The sequence below is a fragment of the Mercenaria mercenaria genome, unplaced genomic scaffold, assembly GCF_021730395.1.
Source record: "Mercenaria mercenaria strain notata unplaced genomic scaffold, MADL_Memer_1 contig_1063, whole genome shotgun sequence".
NCBI lineage: Eukaryota > Metazoa > Mollusca > Bivalvia > Venerida > Veneridae > Mercenaria > Mercenaria mercenaria.
Window position 1 is genome coordinate 53,031 of NW_026459035.1, and position 16,223 is coordinate 69,253.

A 16,223-nucleotide genomic window follows, 5' to 3' on the forward strand; every position below is an offset into this window, starting at 1 on the left:
AACGGATCGTTACAAATACTCAATCGTTGAGAGTTACTTACAAAAGCTTGCTAAATTCAGACAAGATTCAGAAAGTTTTGCAATTCAGTACAGTAGTATTTTAATTGACTTTAATCTATATGTACATGTTTCATAATGACAGATTACTTAGTCTTAGTAAATAAAGCTAAATTACGAAATATTCAATAATTACTCTCTTATTGTTATGTAAAGTTCAGTGAATTTTCAGTTATAGCTGTGCCAAGTGTTATGCATAAAACACACAAACCGAGTCTGATATTATTTTGCTTGGTTGCGTTCTATGCTTTTAAAGGATCTTCTCAAATATTTTATTAACTATCACAACAGCAGTCAATAAGCGTCATGTGACGCTGTAAAGTATCTCTCCGTACTTGCGCACAGTGTTGTTATATTTTTTTGGTCCTGTGGAATCACGAGGAACATTCAGTGTGATAGAATTTCAAAATAACCGGTGCTAGAGAGCGTGAGGTGTGTTATGGCATATGTCATTATCTCTCATGAACAGACTTAATCGTACCGAGTCTGCTGTTTTTTGCTTCGTTGCGCTCTATGCCTTTTAAGAATCTTCTTATGAATTTTATTGCGTAGTAATTGTCCGACATTTGTATTTATAATTAGCCCACATCCATATCTGTTTTTCAACTCGTTCTATGCTTTTAAAGGATCTTCTCAAATATTTTATCAACTATCACAACAGCAGTCAATAAGTGTCATGTGACGCTGTAAAGTATCTCTCCGTACTTGCGCACAGTGTTGTTATATTTTTTTGGTCCTGTGGAATCACGAGGAACATTCAGTGTGATAGAATTTCAAAATAACCGGTGCTAGAGAGCGTGAGGTGTGTTATGGCATATGTCATTATCTCTCATGAACAGACTTAATCGTACCGAGTCTGCTGTTTTTTGCTTCGTTGCGCTCTATGCCTTTAAAAAATCTTCTTATGAATTTTATTGCGTAGTAATTGTCCGACATTTGTATTTATATTTAGCCCACATCCATATCTGTTTTTCAACTCGGATAGAGCAACATTTACTTTCCTTGGGTTTTTTATCGATCGACACACTGGAAATCTTATTGATCTGCAAACAAAAGCTGTGTTAGAGGAAGGTATAATGTCGCAGAATCTCTATAAGGGATTGGTCAGAAACAATGCTCCATTACAAGAAGATTTTGACTCGCTAAAAAGGTATTGCTTAGAGCTATATAATAGTGAATGAGTTATCGGTATCATGATATTTTGGCTCGGTCTAGGTTTTTTTCTCGGTATTTATTGATCGATGTCTTTGACCGAGAATATATTTACAGACAAAACATGAGATTTAACCTCCAAACATGATATTTGCGATAATGCATGAGTATAACTGTTTTATCGCACGGAAAAAAAAGCCTTTCTTGTCATTTCAGTAGTTTTACCAAAAACAAACTAACATTAAAAAATATTTATTTAACAAAAGTGTATTACTTTTTCTAAAAACAGAATATTTATGGTTTGTAACTTTTTAAGTGACACGTGCATCATAATTCAAGTATATTAAGTTAGACCTTTGTTCTTACTAAAACGTAAATTGTAAAAATGTGTTCACATATACCAAATAGAAATATACATGTTTGTTGTATGATATACCACATGTTATTGATTATGTGTTTTACAATGATATCATGTTAAAATTTGCCGCACTATGCGTTCAGTGGTAATTTACTTATTTGGTCAGAATAGTTTAATTGACGAATACGGCTGATTATCCTCTTTATGTTTGTAATAAAATCAATCATCCTTGTTGATAGGATTTTATCATTTCCGTTTGCTTTTTATCATTAAATTGCATATAAAAAGGCACGAAAAGATCGTAAAGTTGTGTAAGGTCATGGGTATAGATATGGAACATGATCCAGATGACACATACGAGCTTACAACAGACAACGTCAAGAAAATGTTAGCCATTTACATGAGATTCAGGTAAACTCAGAACTCTAGTTTAGGGGTTAGGTCATTAAGTTGGCAAAAACATTTTATATCTTATCAGGCAAAAGAACTGAATCTCCTTGTATAAAGTAACAGATAAACGGCAAATATACGTGCAACATATAAACTGAAATCAACGCTAAAGGGCATAAGGGTTGCTGTACATTTTTTTACCTCTCGTGAATAGATTCAGTCAAACCGAGTGTACTTTTATGTTGCTTAATTGAATTCTTTTTTGGCGTCTTGTTCATATATAAAGTACAGATTGGTGTAATACTTCTGATGAATAGGACAAGATGTCTACTTCGAACGTCTGCATAATGTAAGAAATAATTCCACACAAAATATATTTAAACAGGAAATATATAACTAGATTTGTATATACATGTAGTTAGTTAGTCGACGAACATTTTTCAATTATATTATTCCTCAGTTACATAAATATTTATGAATTTATATAAAATTACACAAATATAAATATATATACTTGGTAGATGTGATATTCCTGTTATTATCATGGGAGAAACCGGATGTGGTAAAACCAGGCTGATCAAATTCATGTGCTCTCTTCAAATGCCCCCAGGACTCCCAGTCACAAATATGTTACTGATGAAGGTAATATTTTAAATATGTCATTATGAATAGCTTTCTCATATTGATTAAAAGATATCTTTCAGATGCCACTATAACTTTGATTGAAGCTACTTTTCGAAATCGAACAAAAATGCCCAAAGTTTTACAACATGCATTTTATCAAACATTTTTGTCTGTCCTGATCCTTTACCATTGATGGAAATTTAAATGTACATCTTAAGATTTAAATAAAAAAAGAAGCTAGGTGTGTAATAAAGCCATATCTGGCATATGTATGGTTTTAGAATGAGGCTATGTCATTTATATAAAATATTGTTTGTTCTACGATTGGTATTATCGTGTTTAATAGGAGTAATGTGATATTAGAGATTATCCTGTATGACTTTGCATTTTGTTTTGCACAAGAAGATGCATTTCACATCACATTTCAATTGTATACGTTGTTTTGTAATTCACAAAGGTTCATGGTGGGACAACTAACAGAGATATAATAAAAAAGGTTGAAGAAGCGGAGAAACTTGCACATGAAAACAGGGAAAACTTTGGACCACATATGTATACAGTGTTGTTTTTTGACGAAGCAAACACAACAGAATCGATTGGTCTCATAAAAGAAATCATGTGTGACAAAACAATTGAAGGAAAGAAATTGAAGCTTTGTGAAAACCTCAAAATCGTGGCTGCGTGTAATCCGTATCGAAAGTAAGACTAAAATTAGTCCAAGATACTTTACATGGATGTTTTGTCTACCAAAAATCTTATTTGACAAAACTTTCCATATATGCAGTTGAATTAGCATGCGATTAATATTATAAGTACATGGTCATATTTGCAACATGCAGTAAGGAATTGTCTATATTAAAGTAAAAATCGGATGGAACTATATTTGTATGATTTATGTATAAGCAGATAATTTTGTTACAAATCATGTTGTTCTATGAAGAAGTTGATACATTTCGCATTATAGACCCACATCAACATTGTGAGGAATTATTATATAGTACTATAGAACCTTAATAAATAAAGGACATTTCAGTCATTTTGTCCCCTCCCCCTTGAATTGGAGGGGTTTTGTATTATTTAAGTCATTGTCGGGTTGTCGGTCCGTCTGGCCGTCAGTCAGTTGGTAAACCATAAGGTTTCCAGTCAATACCTGTAGAACATTTTGTCAAACAATGGTGAAAAATCAGTCAAATGATTGCGGTGATCAATAGATGACCGTTATTGTTTTGGGGTCAGGAGCACGAAGGTCAAAGTGACAGGAACCTTGACTAAAATGGTTTCCGCTCAATAACTAAAGAATGCTTTGTCCTACAGTTGTCACATTTAATGTCGTAAGTAGATGACTTCTGGGGTTTTGGGGTCACACAGACCTTTACACTGAAAACAGTTTTATCGAAGTAATTGAATGCTTTGGCCTACAGTTTTGCCTTCAAAATAACAACATACTTTATGATTCCCAGTGGTCAGTAGGTCAATAGATCAAGGGACTGAAAATGGGACTGGTCATTATGGGGGGCATACGTGTTTTACAAATAGCTCTTGTTTAACACCTGTTTTAAAAAAATATATATCTATACGTATACCAATAATTTAATTTGTTTTAAGACATGCGGATGAGCTTATCAAGAAATTAGAGCAGGCAGGACTTGGGTATCATGTAGATGCTGATGAGACAACAGACAGACTAGGTCGTGTTCCAATGCGACGTTTGGTATACAGGGTACAACCTCTACCACAGAGTTTGCTTCCCCTTGTGTGGGACTTCGGCCAGTTGAACACACAAATAGAAGACCTGTATATCAGGCAGATGGTCAGACGATATGTAAGTTGTTTATCTTTTCGTCATGCATATAGAAACAGGCGTGTATGTTTGCAAAAATAAGTTTAAAAAGTATGCAGTATAATTGATGATATAGTTTATAACAATAAGATGTCTTTGTATGACTACAGATTCGAGAAGATAAGCTACCGGAGGTAGAAGGATTAACAGAGGTAGCCAGTTCAATCTTGACCACTTCCCAATACTACATGAGACAACAGAAGGTAAACATTTAAATATGAGAGTATTATAAGCTATTTTAAATATATGCAATGCGCATTTAATATATGAAATTATAGTTATTTTTGTATACTAGTCAAGCACCAAACACACCGTTTAAAATAGCATTTTGGACAATTTATAGCGTGTAAAGTTAAAGTGCATAGCCTTTTAAGCGATGGAGTATATTGAGTAGTAATTGATGTAATAAAGTTGCAGCTGAAACATTCAAAATATGAATGTGATTTATTCTCTAGGATGAGTGTAGTTTTGTGTCTTTGCGGGATGTTGATAGAGTCTTGTTAGTGACGAGTTGGTTTTACGAGCAAAGTCAGGGAGAAAGAACCCTTTACAGGTGTATGGATGCAAAACTGTTTGGGAATCAGAATGAGCAAGAAGTAAGCAAGTTTTGCAGAATAGTTAGAGAAAAGGTTCAAGTACTACTTGTTTATATTTTTGGAACGGAATAGTAAACAAGTAAAGAAACGTTTTAGATTGGCATTGAGCAAAATAATGCGGTAGTAATTTACGCTTAGACGTGTTTCTTTTATTAAGCCTTTCATCTTTTTGCATTAGAATTATAACGGTAGTGCATTTGATATATTTATTTATCATTTTCTACAATGATTTATATCGTACAATTTATTTACTATTCATTGGAATGGCTTTTTATCTTGAATAGGATATCATATGTACATGTACAGTTAGGCATGTTGACCCGTCTTGTATGAATAAATTGATTTTTTTTATTTATTTTGATTTTAAAATGCAGTACAATAATTTTACAGAATGAGAGAGTGGATGATTTGACGCGTTCACTCATTCTTGCACTAGGTGTTTGTTACCATGCATGTTTAAAAAAGAGGAAACAGTATCGTCGTTATATAGCTAGCTACTTCAAACTGCCGTGTCCCTTGCCAAATGGGGATAAACAAATAAAGGCTGAAATTGAAACGTGAGTGTTACAAATGAACGTTTCATTACCTTGATCTAAACTGTTTTACGGTTTCACACTTGCTGAAGAGACGCAGCAAAATCTTTGTCATCAAATGTGGATATATTCTTTTGTATTTGTAATGAAACTGCTTATATGTTGTACTTTATGCATTTTCCGAGTTCATACATTCCAAAATAAACAAAACACAAAAGATGGCGCTTGTCATTTGAAGGAGATTGCCTTCTCGTACTGGTTACTGGTGTCAGGTTTGTTAAGTAACGTCAACATGTGCAATAGGTTTTTTTCTGTTTCATATGATTATATAAGAATATTATCTTCTATGTAGTTGCCAAGATGTTTTCCTTGAACAAGTTCACCTAGATAAGAAGAACATTGCCCGCAACATGGCACTGAAGGAAAACGTATTCATGATGGTTGTGTGTATAGAACTTCGTATCCCACTGTTCCTTGTTGGCAAACCTGGAAGCTCAAAGTCACTTGCAAAAACGATAGTGTCTGATGCTATGCAAGGAAATGCAGCACGGGAAGCGTTATTCAGAGAACTGAAACAAGTATATTATTGCTTTTCAGACGATAGAAAATGCCCGACAAACGCCGCCTAAAAATAGTTCATTTATTCTAACATATATAAAGTGCTAAATATTTATAATCATATCAGTGATAATATATTAAATTATGAAAATATAGCAAGTTAGACTTATTTTTGATGTTAGAAAACTAATATGTTTTGTGAAACATGTTAAGGTTAAGGAAGATAATGAAGATTTATGTTTCTTTTTAACGATTGTTTTAAATACGAAACGTGCTTGTTTTAAGGCACAGATGGTCTCATTTCAATGCAGTCCACTGTCTACTCCGGACGGGATAGTCGGCACATTCCGACAGTGTGCTCAGTTCCAGAAAGAGAAAAATTTAGAAACATTTGTTTCCACTGTGGTACTTGATGAAGTTGGATTGGCGGAGGATAGCCCCAGGATGCCCTTAAAGGTACTGCTCTATCTCATATAAATTAAATATATCTCTGTTGCATTTTATATCTTTCAGAGAAATCGTGTTTTCTTTTATATGCAGTTTTGCAACTTCATTTTTTTCTGCATTCGTTTTCACTTTGTGCTATCTTATTTAATTACAAGGAAAGTGTTAGGGTTAAAGGTAATATGAATGTATTTTCTACCGATGTATATTGTAAAATCTATCAGAATTGCTATCGGAAGCATACCATACAAACAAGAAAATTGAAAAAGTCTAATAAATATTCTGAATGTTTATAATTTCTATTCAAGACTCTACACCCACTCTTGGAAGATGGATGTCAGGGAGATGAAAAACCGGAAAAATACAAAAAAGTATGTAGCCGCATATTTCTCTCGCGTGTTTGAATCTTTAGTTTTCTTAACACGACCGCATATTCCATATAGAAAATGTCCTTATAATGAGCGTCTGTATGGATTATAATGAAAAGTGAAGAAAGTATGTTCCTTTCTACAGCTATATGCAGGAACAAGGACATTGACTGCGGTATCAAAAGGATATCGTACTAAAACGTACTGTTGTCTTAGACATTAAACTCAGTTTATATACATACTGCAGCTTAATATATTAAGTTCGTGTCCACAATTTCATCTTCTTGCATGTACCGATTCACAGGTTGCCTTTATTGGTATTTCAAACTGGGCCTTAGATCCAGCTAAAATGAATAGGGGAATTTTAGTACAGAGAGAAGTGCCTAACTTGAAGGAGCTGCAAAATAGTGCAAGGTAATTAAGTTTTTGTAGTGCTATCATAATTTATTTCGGAATTTTAGTGGTGGTCAGTCTGATTTAGGTCATGGATTTTTTTTAGACTTAAGTGACACAATTGTTCTGACAAGAGGGGCAATATAGTCTTGTCCCTTGGTCAGTCTGTCCACCCGGCATGAAATATTTGTTTGGATAACTTGGCTCAAACTTACAGGAGCTATGAAATGAACCTGCGCATATTGTCCGGACATTAATGTAGATTTAGAAGATACGACCCTTTGAAATTATATGAGACGAATTGCAGATGTATTTAAAAAGATTAAATATAACTCACTCAGAGAAAGCTATTGATTTATCTCCCTTTTTCCTACATTTTACATAGAATTTTATTAAACCTAATATGCATGAAATATGATTTTGTTTGAAATATTTATCCATTTATCTCCCCCTTCTTACTGCCGTTTTGTTTTATATTGTTCATATGATAAAATTGGGGCTTGAAATTGAATAAAATGATACATTGGTTTAATACATTTAATACACTTAAAATCATAACTTATCAGCATTAGTTGCCTCTCTACATCAGTTTTTAATTTCTTTCTATCATATATGCACAATTTATCCAGGATATATTATACATATATATTACAACAGCTCACTGGTAGCTCTTGTCTAACTTGGTTGTCTACCAAAACAAAGCTTTTGAACAGAAGAATTTTAGCAGTTAAGGAAAATTATTTATTAAATTTGTCAATAAATTTGCATTTAAGATTTTATGTAAAGCAGTAATTCAATATGAATAAAATTTGATAAAGGTATAGTTACTTTGTTTATTGAACGTAATAGAAAATAGACTGCGCAGTTATCAGTTGCTCTCGAGTATCTCCCAACCAACAAAGAGGTCAGTACGTGTTTTTCCCCAGAAAAAGGGCTGTTTGTACATCGGTGCTATACACCGGACACATTAAGGAACTAGGTTGTCTATTAAAGTAGGCTAGATTAGCCGGTCTTGTACGTAATCTACGTTCTGGGGTCTTTCCCTCGCTCTCTCCCTCTAGGCTGTACTGGTAGAGGATGAATTTGGTACCCTACGCTGCCCTTTATGTGAAGCACCTGTGAATACGTTTATCGTAGAAAGAGTGCTTTACGAATATGTTGTATTATAAAAACACATAAAACTTTTTAATATAAAGGCTAGATTATTAGAAAAATGTGCTAAAGGCTTAAGTCTTTAATTTGTTAAAATTTAAAATGTATATACATGTATGTACATTAAGATCAGATAAATTATTCTTTCTTTTGCCTAAGCCGATGTTTTAGTTTGCCTGTTATATTGTGAATTGGTGGTTTAGATATGATCCTATGAATTGAATTATATTTCAGAGGTATATGCAAGACAGACGAAGGTCTTGGAAATTTGATTAGACCATTGATAGAACCTATGGCAAAGTCTTATCTTGAAATATTTGAGAAGGCGACAGAGCAGATGAGAGAGTTTTTTGGGCTGAGAGATTTTTACAGGTTACATAACTATGCTGAAGCACATTATTTAATTGAGATCGTATTAGTGGATCGGTTCTATTTATTGACTTTATCTTGGTGATATTCTTAATATGGATAATCAGTTTTTCTGCTCAATTGGTGGATACTATTTATCCCCGGGAGCTCCAGTTAAATAAAACAATTCGTATACTATTTGTTGATTTCTAGATTTACATCTATCTATTTACGACAGTATTGTAAATGTACCCCATTTGGATGGGGATGTACCCCAGGCAACATCTCACGGGATATATATATCTCAGTTAATTTGGTTTGCAAGAGCGTGTAGTCATGTTAAGGATTTCAATGAAGTTCAACGCAATCAATATATTACAAATAAGCTTCTTCAACAAGGCTACCGTTGTTATAAATTACGTAAATACTTTGCGAACTTTTACTCTCGTAATTCAAATTTGGTTTTAAAATATAATAGCAATTTAAAGACATCTGCGAGAAGCTATATCAAAACCCGATTTTACGGGGATGTGGTTACTTCGTAAGAGTTTAAGCTCCCCGGTGGTAGTTTTGCCACTTTATCCTTGTGTTTTTTTTGTATTATGTATGTCAAGGTTAGGTAGTGTATTGCATCTCTTTTGACATTTTTATCTTTTGTGTTTATACGTAATAATGTAAGTATAAATTTAAGATACGACGCGGTAAGTTTACAGTATTTTTGAACGCAAACTGATTGATTTTAAGTATTCTCAAGATGTACACATATTTTCAAAAGCAAACATTGATATTTTTCAAACTCTTTAGCTAAACATACTTTAAGATCAAATTGTTCTTAGTTACGAATCGAAAATGAAATATGATTGAATGACGTGACTGCATGATTATAGGACAAAATCCAAATTTGTGTCATACTTTAAGCACCAAATTCTGCATAAGATTAAAACTGGTCGATTTTTCACAAATGTGCTCCGATATTAGCGTATATATTTTGACAAGTATTTAACATTTATATAAATATTTTAGCTCCTATGCGTATAGTGCCAGCATTGTCTATTGTTTCAGCCTAGTAAAGATGGTATTCAGATTTGTTGAAAAGGCAAAGAGGAAACCAACCTCGCATGAAATGTTACATGCTATCAAAAGAAACTTCGGCGGACTTGATCAAATTGATCCTGTGCAGAGCTTCAGGAGAAATTTAGCAACAGTTGATTTTGGAATGGTATGTAATTTTTCAAACTAAAGATTTGTATATTTGCTTGATTTGGGTTAAGTGCCGTTTTCCAACGTTTACTTACGTACCGACGGGCAGTCAACCTACCCAGTGTCTCTTGATACGTTATTTGTACTAACCTGTCCTCTGCAAGTAACTGCCAAATTCTTTACATGAATAAGAGGTGGGGGACAAATGATTTAAGACACATAGTCTTTAATCAAATCGTCACGGAGAACATACGCCTCGCCTAGGTATTAAACTCGTTACCCCGCAATCCACAGATCTGTACTTTTGAGGAAAGCGAGCAGGTTCAAACAAAATATACGGGAATTGCTTCAAAATTGTATGTATAACGTATTGAAGCTTTTTACATGGTGGCTTTTTATCATGATATTTTTAGTACACAGTAAATGGCTGTTTTTATCTTGAACTCCTCATACACTGTTACAATACTTACAGACTTATCAGTCATGGTGTGAAATTTTCCGTTAAGAAAGAAGATTGATTTTGGTCCAAAGTAATTTTAATTGCCCTTTTTATGCTGTTATAGTATGCAAATTAGGGATTAGTTAAGGTGCAAATGAGACGAGACGTTGTATTTTTCACTTCCGCTAATGAACAATACCTGCTAAAATGTCTAGATTGCGTTTGTGCTGCCAAGGAAAGTTATGTTCATCGCCAAATATATCTCTTTGTGCTATTGGCAGATGATATAAATCTATTCAATTGAGCATAGTATTACACCGTTTTATTGAGTCTATTCAGGGCAGATTAGTGACACAGTGACGCTGATGTACTGAAAGCCACCACGATTAGGACAGGAATTGTGTCAGCGTGCTAATAAATGTAAAACAATTAAGCGTAAAAACACTGATTAGAATAAACTATAATCCTAAAGTCCATGACGCATGCTTGTTTTACAGTAACCATATGGAATAATTTAGTCGACCTTCACAGCTGGTTACATAATGTGACATCAGTGGACATTTAAAAAAAAACAAACTTTTCGTTAATTTTCATATTATACTGTCCTGGCACAAAAGTGATCTTTATTTAACACGACATTAGAAAAATCGGTGGAATTCTAACGTTTGCAATTTTGAAATTTTTCAATACGGGAGAGAATATAAGAGGCATTACTAGCTAAATGGTTAAGTTGCTGACTTCAAATCACTGGTCTTCACAGCTATATGATTGAGACCTGCTCAGGTTGTCATGCGACAAAGCCATCCAGCTGGCTTGCGCGAGCTCGATGGTTCTATTCAGTCTCCCGTCAGTCCATGAAATAGTGCCTGAAGAGGCTTCTTGGTACCTGCTGATAACACTAGAAAGCCAACATAATTAGGAGATGAATTGTGTCGACTGGAGCATAATCTGGAAAAAAAAAATGTAATAGATCTGAAATCAAAGCGATTTAGTAGAGGATGATATCTCGTACTCTCTCTTTAATTTCCATGAAGTTTATGGCAGCAATGCAATAATTATATAGATGTTGGGGGCTACATTTGTCCATCAAACCGAAATTTATTATGGCAATCTTTATCCTAATCCTAATCAACAGTTGTCCTCTGGTAAAGTTATTATGGAATAAAGCCAACAATGTCAGTAACAGTAAAACGAATATTTAGTTGTTTTTTCTTCAGAATAACGCATTATGTCTGATCTTACTTGTTAATTGTATTAAGAACAACTCATGTTCATTACGTTAGCTTTGTAAGGTGTAATAGTATTTTCAGGTATCTAATTACTAATATAATAAAATTATATTTTATTCAAATTAAGCCAAGTGGACCAGATCCCGACAATAGTCCTGCCGCTCTTATTGAAGCATGTCTGTTTGACACGTTTGACCTGAACAGGTACTTACAAAATTGTTTGCAATGTCTTGTAATTACCCAACTGATACATCTTTGTTATATATACATAATGTTAGAAATATATACATTCCACTTGCATTTAATTTGCATGTCAGAACTTTGAGTTATTATCACTCCTAGACTTAATGTCTATTTCTATCAATTCGTCTATCTTTGTGTTTTTGTCTACAAATTATACGTGCATATATGCTGTAAAAGTAGCTGCGTTTTTTGTATATGGCTTTTTCTGTTGGATATTTAGTTTGCTTTTTACTTTCTTCAGTGAGAGTCGATATCTGTTACTATTAACAGAAAACTATGGAGCACTCGCTATTGTACAGCAACTGATTCTGTCGAGGAGTACCAGACCTATTACACTATTTGGAAGCAGTTTCAGAAGTGATCAAGAGTACACACAGGTAATTTGTGTCGTCCAGTAAACATATTGCTTGAATTCTGGAGAAAAAGTTTTGCCAGATCTGTTACAAACCTCCAGTTTAAAGTAATTAAGTTGACCAGAGTGTAAATTAGAGTCTTAGATTTATTAACGATTCTTTCCTTTGTGTAAAGTTAGCGATATGATAAAGGTAAAAAATATGATAGGTAAGGGTAGATTTCTCGGAATCTCGGAAGCACAGAGCAGCCAAAACACAGCCCCAGAGCCACGCATTTGCATAGTAGGCCCACAACAAAAAGAGGCTGTAATGGAAAAATATTCCAGACGGATTGCTTCAAACATCCAACAAGTACATATTAATTTATGCTAAATATAGATGGAGGGGAAGGAAATGGTAAGGGGCAAAATGGGGTCGGGGTAGGGGGGTTGGGAAAGGAACACGAAGGGGAAAGTTGAACAAGGACGAATATACAAGGGAATGCCATGTTCTTTAAAAACAGTTGCACTACAACGTAAACCACAATAGCGCAGACACTCATGTACCAAAGATAAACACACAACTACGATCAACTGAATAACATAGAAAAACGAACAAGCAACACATAAGAAAACAGTAGGGCACCGTTATAGACTCACTAGCATACAAACGCACCCACACAATTAGGAAAAAAACAATCAAGTACCGTCTTAGGATTCGGCTGCCAAAACAAGGGGGAACCACGAAAACTTACTAAAAGTAAAGGGGGACGGGGTGCAAAAAGTAGCGTAAATGCAAGTGAAAGGAGAGGGTAGTAGGGGGAGTGAGGCGGAGTGAGGCGGAGGAAAAACGCTTACAACAAACAAGAAAACATGCGCAACAGACAATACAAGACAGACAAAACAACCAGTTAAAAATAGGGGCACCGCCTTGGAACGGTCAGTAACCTATTAAAGGAAACTGGGGGTTTAAACTTGTTTAGGGCATGCCAACCTCGCACTTATCCTATTTTCATCAAGTTAAACAGCACAATGTAAATAAAATCCCCGCTGAGAAAGGCTCTAACATTAGTGCAAAAATAACAGATAAATAAAGCAAAACATAAAATTAAGGTAAATTTAAGGTATAATTACAGCAATGTACTCAACAACTTGTCTGAAGTCAGAGCAACAAATGCCTAACTTTTAAGGGCACGACTAAGAAAACTGTAAGACAAAAATCAACTCCCTCCGTCCGTTGTATGTAGGATTTAGGAGAAAAGCATCATGGAGTCCTACACTTTATTAGGCATCGCACCATCAAATAGGAAAGCGTAGCAATTAACTGTAGAGAGGTCAATCACTAAACATGCACTGTGCTTCACGATTTTCGCATCGTATCCTCTTTTGATAAAATTTTTAACCAGTTTTACAAATATTTGATTAAAATAAGGGGTATGTTTAATTTTCCGAATTTTATAAACTACATTTCCATAGTATTCCGGGTGTGTAAGTCCAAGTTTTAAAAGGGTTTAAGGGTCGTATTGTATTTTTCTAACAGTTTCGACGATCTGTAGTAAAATTTACTAAAAGCTTTCCGTAGCTTATGATAACAGTAACCCTGTTGTAACAATTTCTTGGTGATCTGAAGATTTCTGTCATTAAAATCATCTATCTTTGAGCAAGCTCTTGCAAAACGAATAAGCTGTGAAATATAGACACCGTATGATGTTGCTCGAGGGACATCTCCATCAAGATGGGGAAGTTGACTTTCGTCCCTTTTATCATATATTTTCGTTTCTAGATTATTATTCACAATTCTTAAATTTAAATCCAGAAATGACGCTTTTGAATCTGAAATATTAGTCTTGTTAAGCTGTAACTCTTTAGGGTAAATATATTTCACCATTTCTGAAAAATATTGGTTGTCCATATTAAAGTATCACCAAGATACCTTGAGGTTCCATTAAAAGCTTCAATAATTTCAAATTGTGTCTCAGTGGATAAACTTAGCATGAAATCTCGTTCATAACAGTATAAGAATAAATCAGCAATGAGGGGGGCGCAGTTGGTTCCCATCGGGATACCAATTACTTGTCTGTAAGTTTTATTGCCAAATTTGATAAATATATTATCTAGTAGAAACTTTAGAACTTCACAAACTCCATAGGTTGTATCTCTTAAATGCACTGTTAGAAGAGAATGCTCTAGTTTCATTGCAAGCCAGATAATTAACGTTTTCTCTTGCAAATGTGTTCTCAATTAAAGCAACTAGTTTGTCTTTAATAAGATTATGTGGTAAATTAGTACAAAGAGCAGAAATATCATAAGTACTTATCTTCGAACATTTGAAGTGTTTTTTTTTTTAGCTTTTTGAAAACATCTCCAGAGTTCTTGATGGACCAAAACAGATTAACACCCGAGTTCTCATAAACCTTGGAACAATACTTCTGTACGTGGTCTTTAACTGTAGTAAGGCAAGAAGTCAAAAGTACAGAAATGTTTTTCGTAGTGCATAAGGTTGAATTTGCAATGAATCGAGCTTTATATGGAGTTTTGTGAAGTTTAGGGGTCCAATGAAGAGTAGGGAGCTTCATTTGACTGTCGTCAAGTGCGACATTAAAATTTATACAATGATTTGCATGACTTTTTGCAAAACATGATCCATTTTATCCTCTTAAATGTTAGCATGAGGGATGTGTAAATAGGCTGTTCACCTTTCAATCTGTCCGTCTTTCCAGACAGTACCTTTGAACAACGCACTTCTAAAGGGAATGGCGGAATGAATCCTTTCAAATTTTGTCTGAAACCTTTTAAGACAATGATATATAGTATTGGGAATGTGTGCAAAGTAAAAGAATCATAATTTGTCTTGAAAATGATTATCTTAAAAAGTTTACTTTTTGTTTTCTTTAAAATAGAAAAAAATGGAAAACCTTGGACCAACAACAAGACATAAAAATGTTGCAGGTTCGGTTTAAATGTGCATGTTCATTACTTATTGTCCAAGTTTTTATGTGTTCAATAATTGAACAGATGTTAACATACTGATAGATGGCAAGGAGTGAATGAAGGTTAGGAAATATGCGTAGCTTCAATTACTGTTGAGTTATTTCCCCATTCACTACATCACTGCAGAAACGGCCGCAAGGATATGGCTATCTACCAGACTGCACTTTTGTCTTAAATAATATTTAATGTACTGTTTATTACATACCAAACATAAAACAAAATGTTAACATGCTGTGTTATATTTGAAACTTCAGGTGTGTCGGAACATCAACAAAATCAAGATTTGTATGGAGACGGGTAAAACTGTGGTGTTACTGAACCTTGAGAATCTGTACGAAAGCCTTTATGATGCGCTCAATCAGTACTACGTGTATTTTGGCGGGGCAAGATACGTTGACCTTGGACTTGGCACACACAGGGTCAAATGCCCTGTGAATGAAAATTTCAGGTAAAATCTCTGTTATAATAAATCGTTACTTGCTCTATTAGAAAGAATTAAAAAAGTATTGGCTATATCTTGGTATAGAGTAAATAGATAGTTATAGTAGAATCCCTGGACGATTACAAACGACAAAGTCACGCACTGTTAATCCAGCTATAATACGAGGGTTGATCCAAAAGTAATGTCACTTTAGCTGTAAATTCGTGTATAATGAAAGGCAATAAAAGAATGCATGCCGAAGTACCTTTATCTATTTGCAATATTGTCTAAAATATCAATAAGATATGTTTCATAGTTTTAACGATACCGACATATTCGGAAGGCATGCTTGCAGCGATCGCCGCACGTCACTGACGTTATTGACGTCCGAGATGACGTTTCTTACCGACTGCTATCAATATTCATTATTTTCAAAGTGTCGTCCTTGATTTTCTATACAGGGCTCATGTCTGTTCACCCATTTACGGAAAGGAGCAACATACCAGTCCTTTGAAAGTGATAAAAATACATTTTTACAAAAAAATTTCAAATGATC

At 34.3% G+C, this 16,223-nt stretch overlaps 1 protein-coding gene across 1 annotated transcript in view; it reads left to right on the plus strand.

Moving 5' to 3' along the window:
- Positions 1-15,694, plus strand: part of LOC123552611 (E3 ubiquitin-protein ligase rnf213-alpha-like) — a gene marked incomplete at its 3' end in the record, with an annotated part of 58,771 nt that extends 43,077 nt beyond the window's left edge. The window contains exons 32-48 of the mRNA XM_053532258.1: positions 1,010-1,207; positions 1,856-1,978; positions 2,479-2,599; positions 3,039-3,280; positions 4,187-4,403; positions 4,532-4,624; positions 4,877-5,017; positions 5,408-5,574; positions 5,903-6,128; positions 6,394-6,564; positions 6,861-6,923; positions 7,225-7,334; positions 8,700-8,837; positions 9,876-10,032; positions 11,809-11,885; positions 12,166-12,301; positions 15,501-15,694. Coding sequence (XP_053388233.1) covers positions 1,010-1,207; positions 1,856-1,978; positions 2,479-2,599; positions 3,039-3,280; positions 4,187-4,403; positions 4,532-4,624; positions 4,877-5,017; positions 5,408-5,574; positions 5,903-6,128; positions 6,394-6,564; positions 6,861-6,923; positions 7,225-7,334; positions 8,700-8,837; positions 9,876-10,032; positions 11,809-11,885; positions 12,166-12,301; positions 15,501-15,694 — 2,574 coding nt within the window. The remainder of the gene's footprint in view (positions 1-1,009; positions 1,208-1,855; positions 1,979-2,478; positions 2,600-3,038; positions 3,281-4,186; positions 4,404-4,531; positions 4,625-4,876; positions 5,018-5,407; positions 5,575-5,902; positions 6,129-6,393; positions 6,565-6,860; positions 6,924-7,224; positions 7,335-8,699; positions 8,838-9,875; positions 10,033-11,808; positions 11,886-12,165; positions 12,302-15,500) is intronic.
- Between the last annotated feature and the right edge of the window lie 529 nt (positions 15,695-16,223).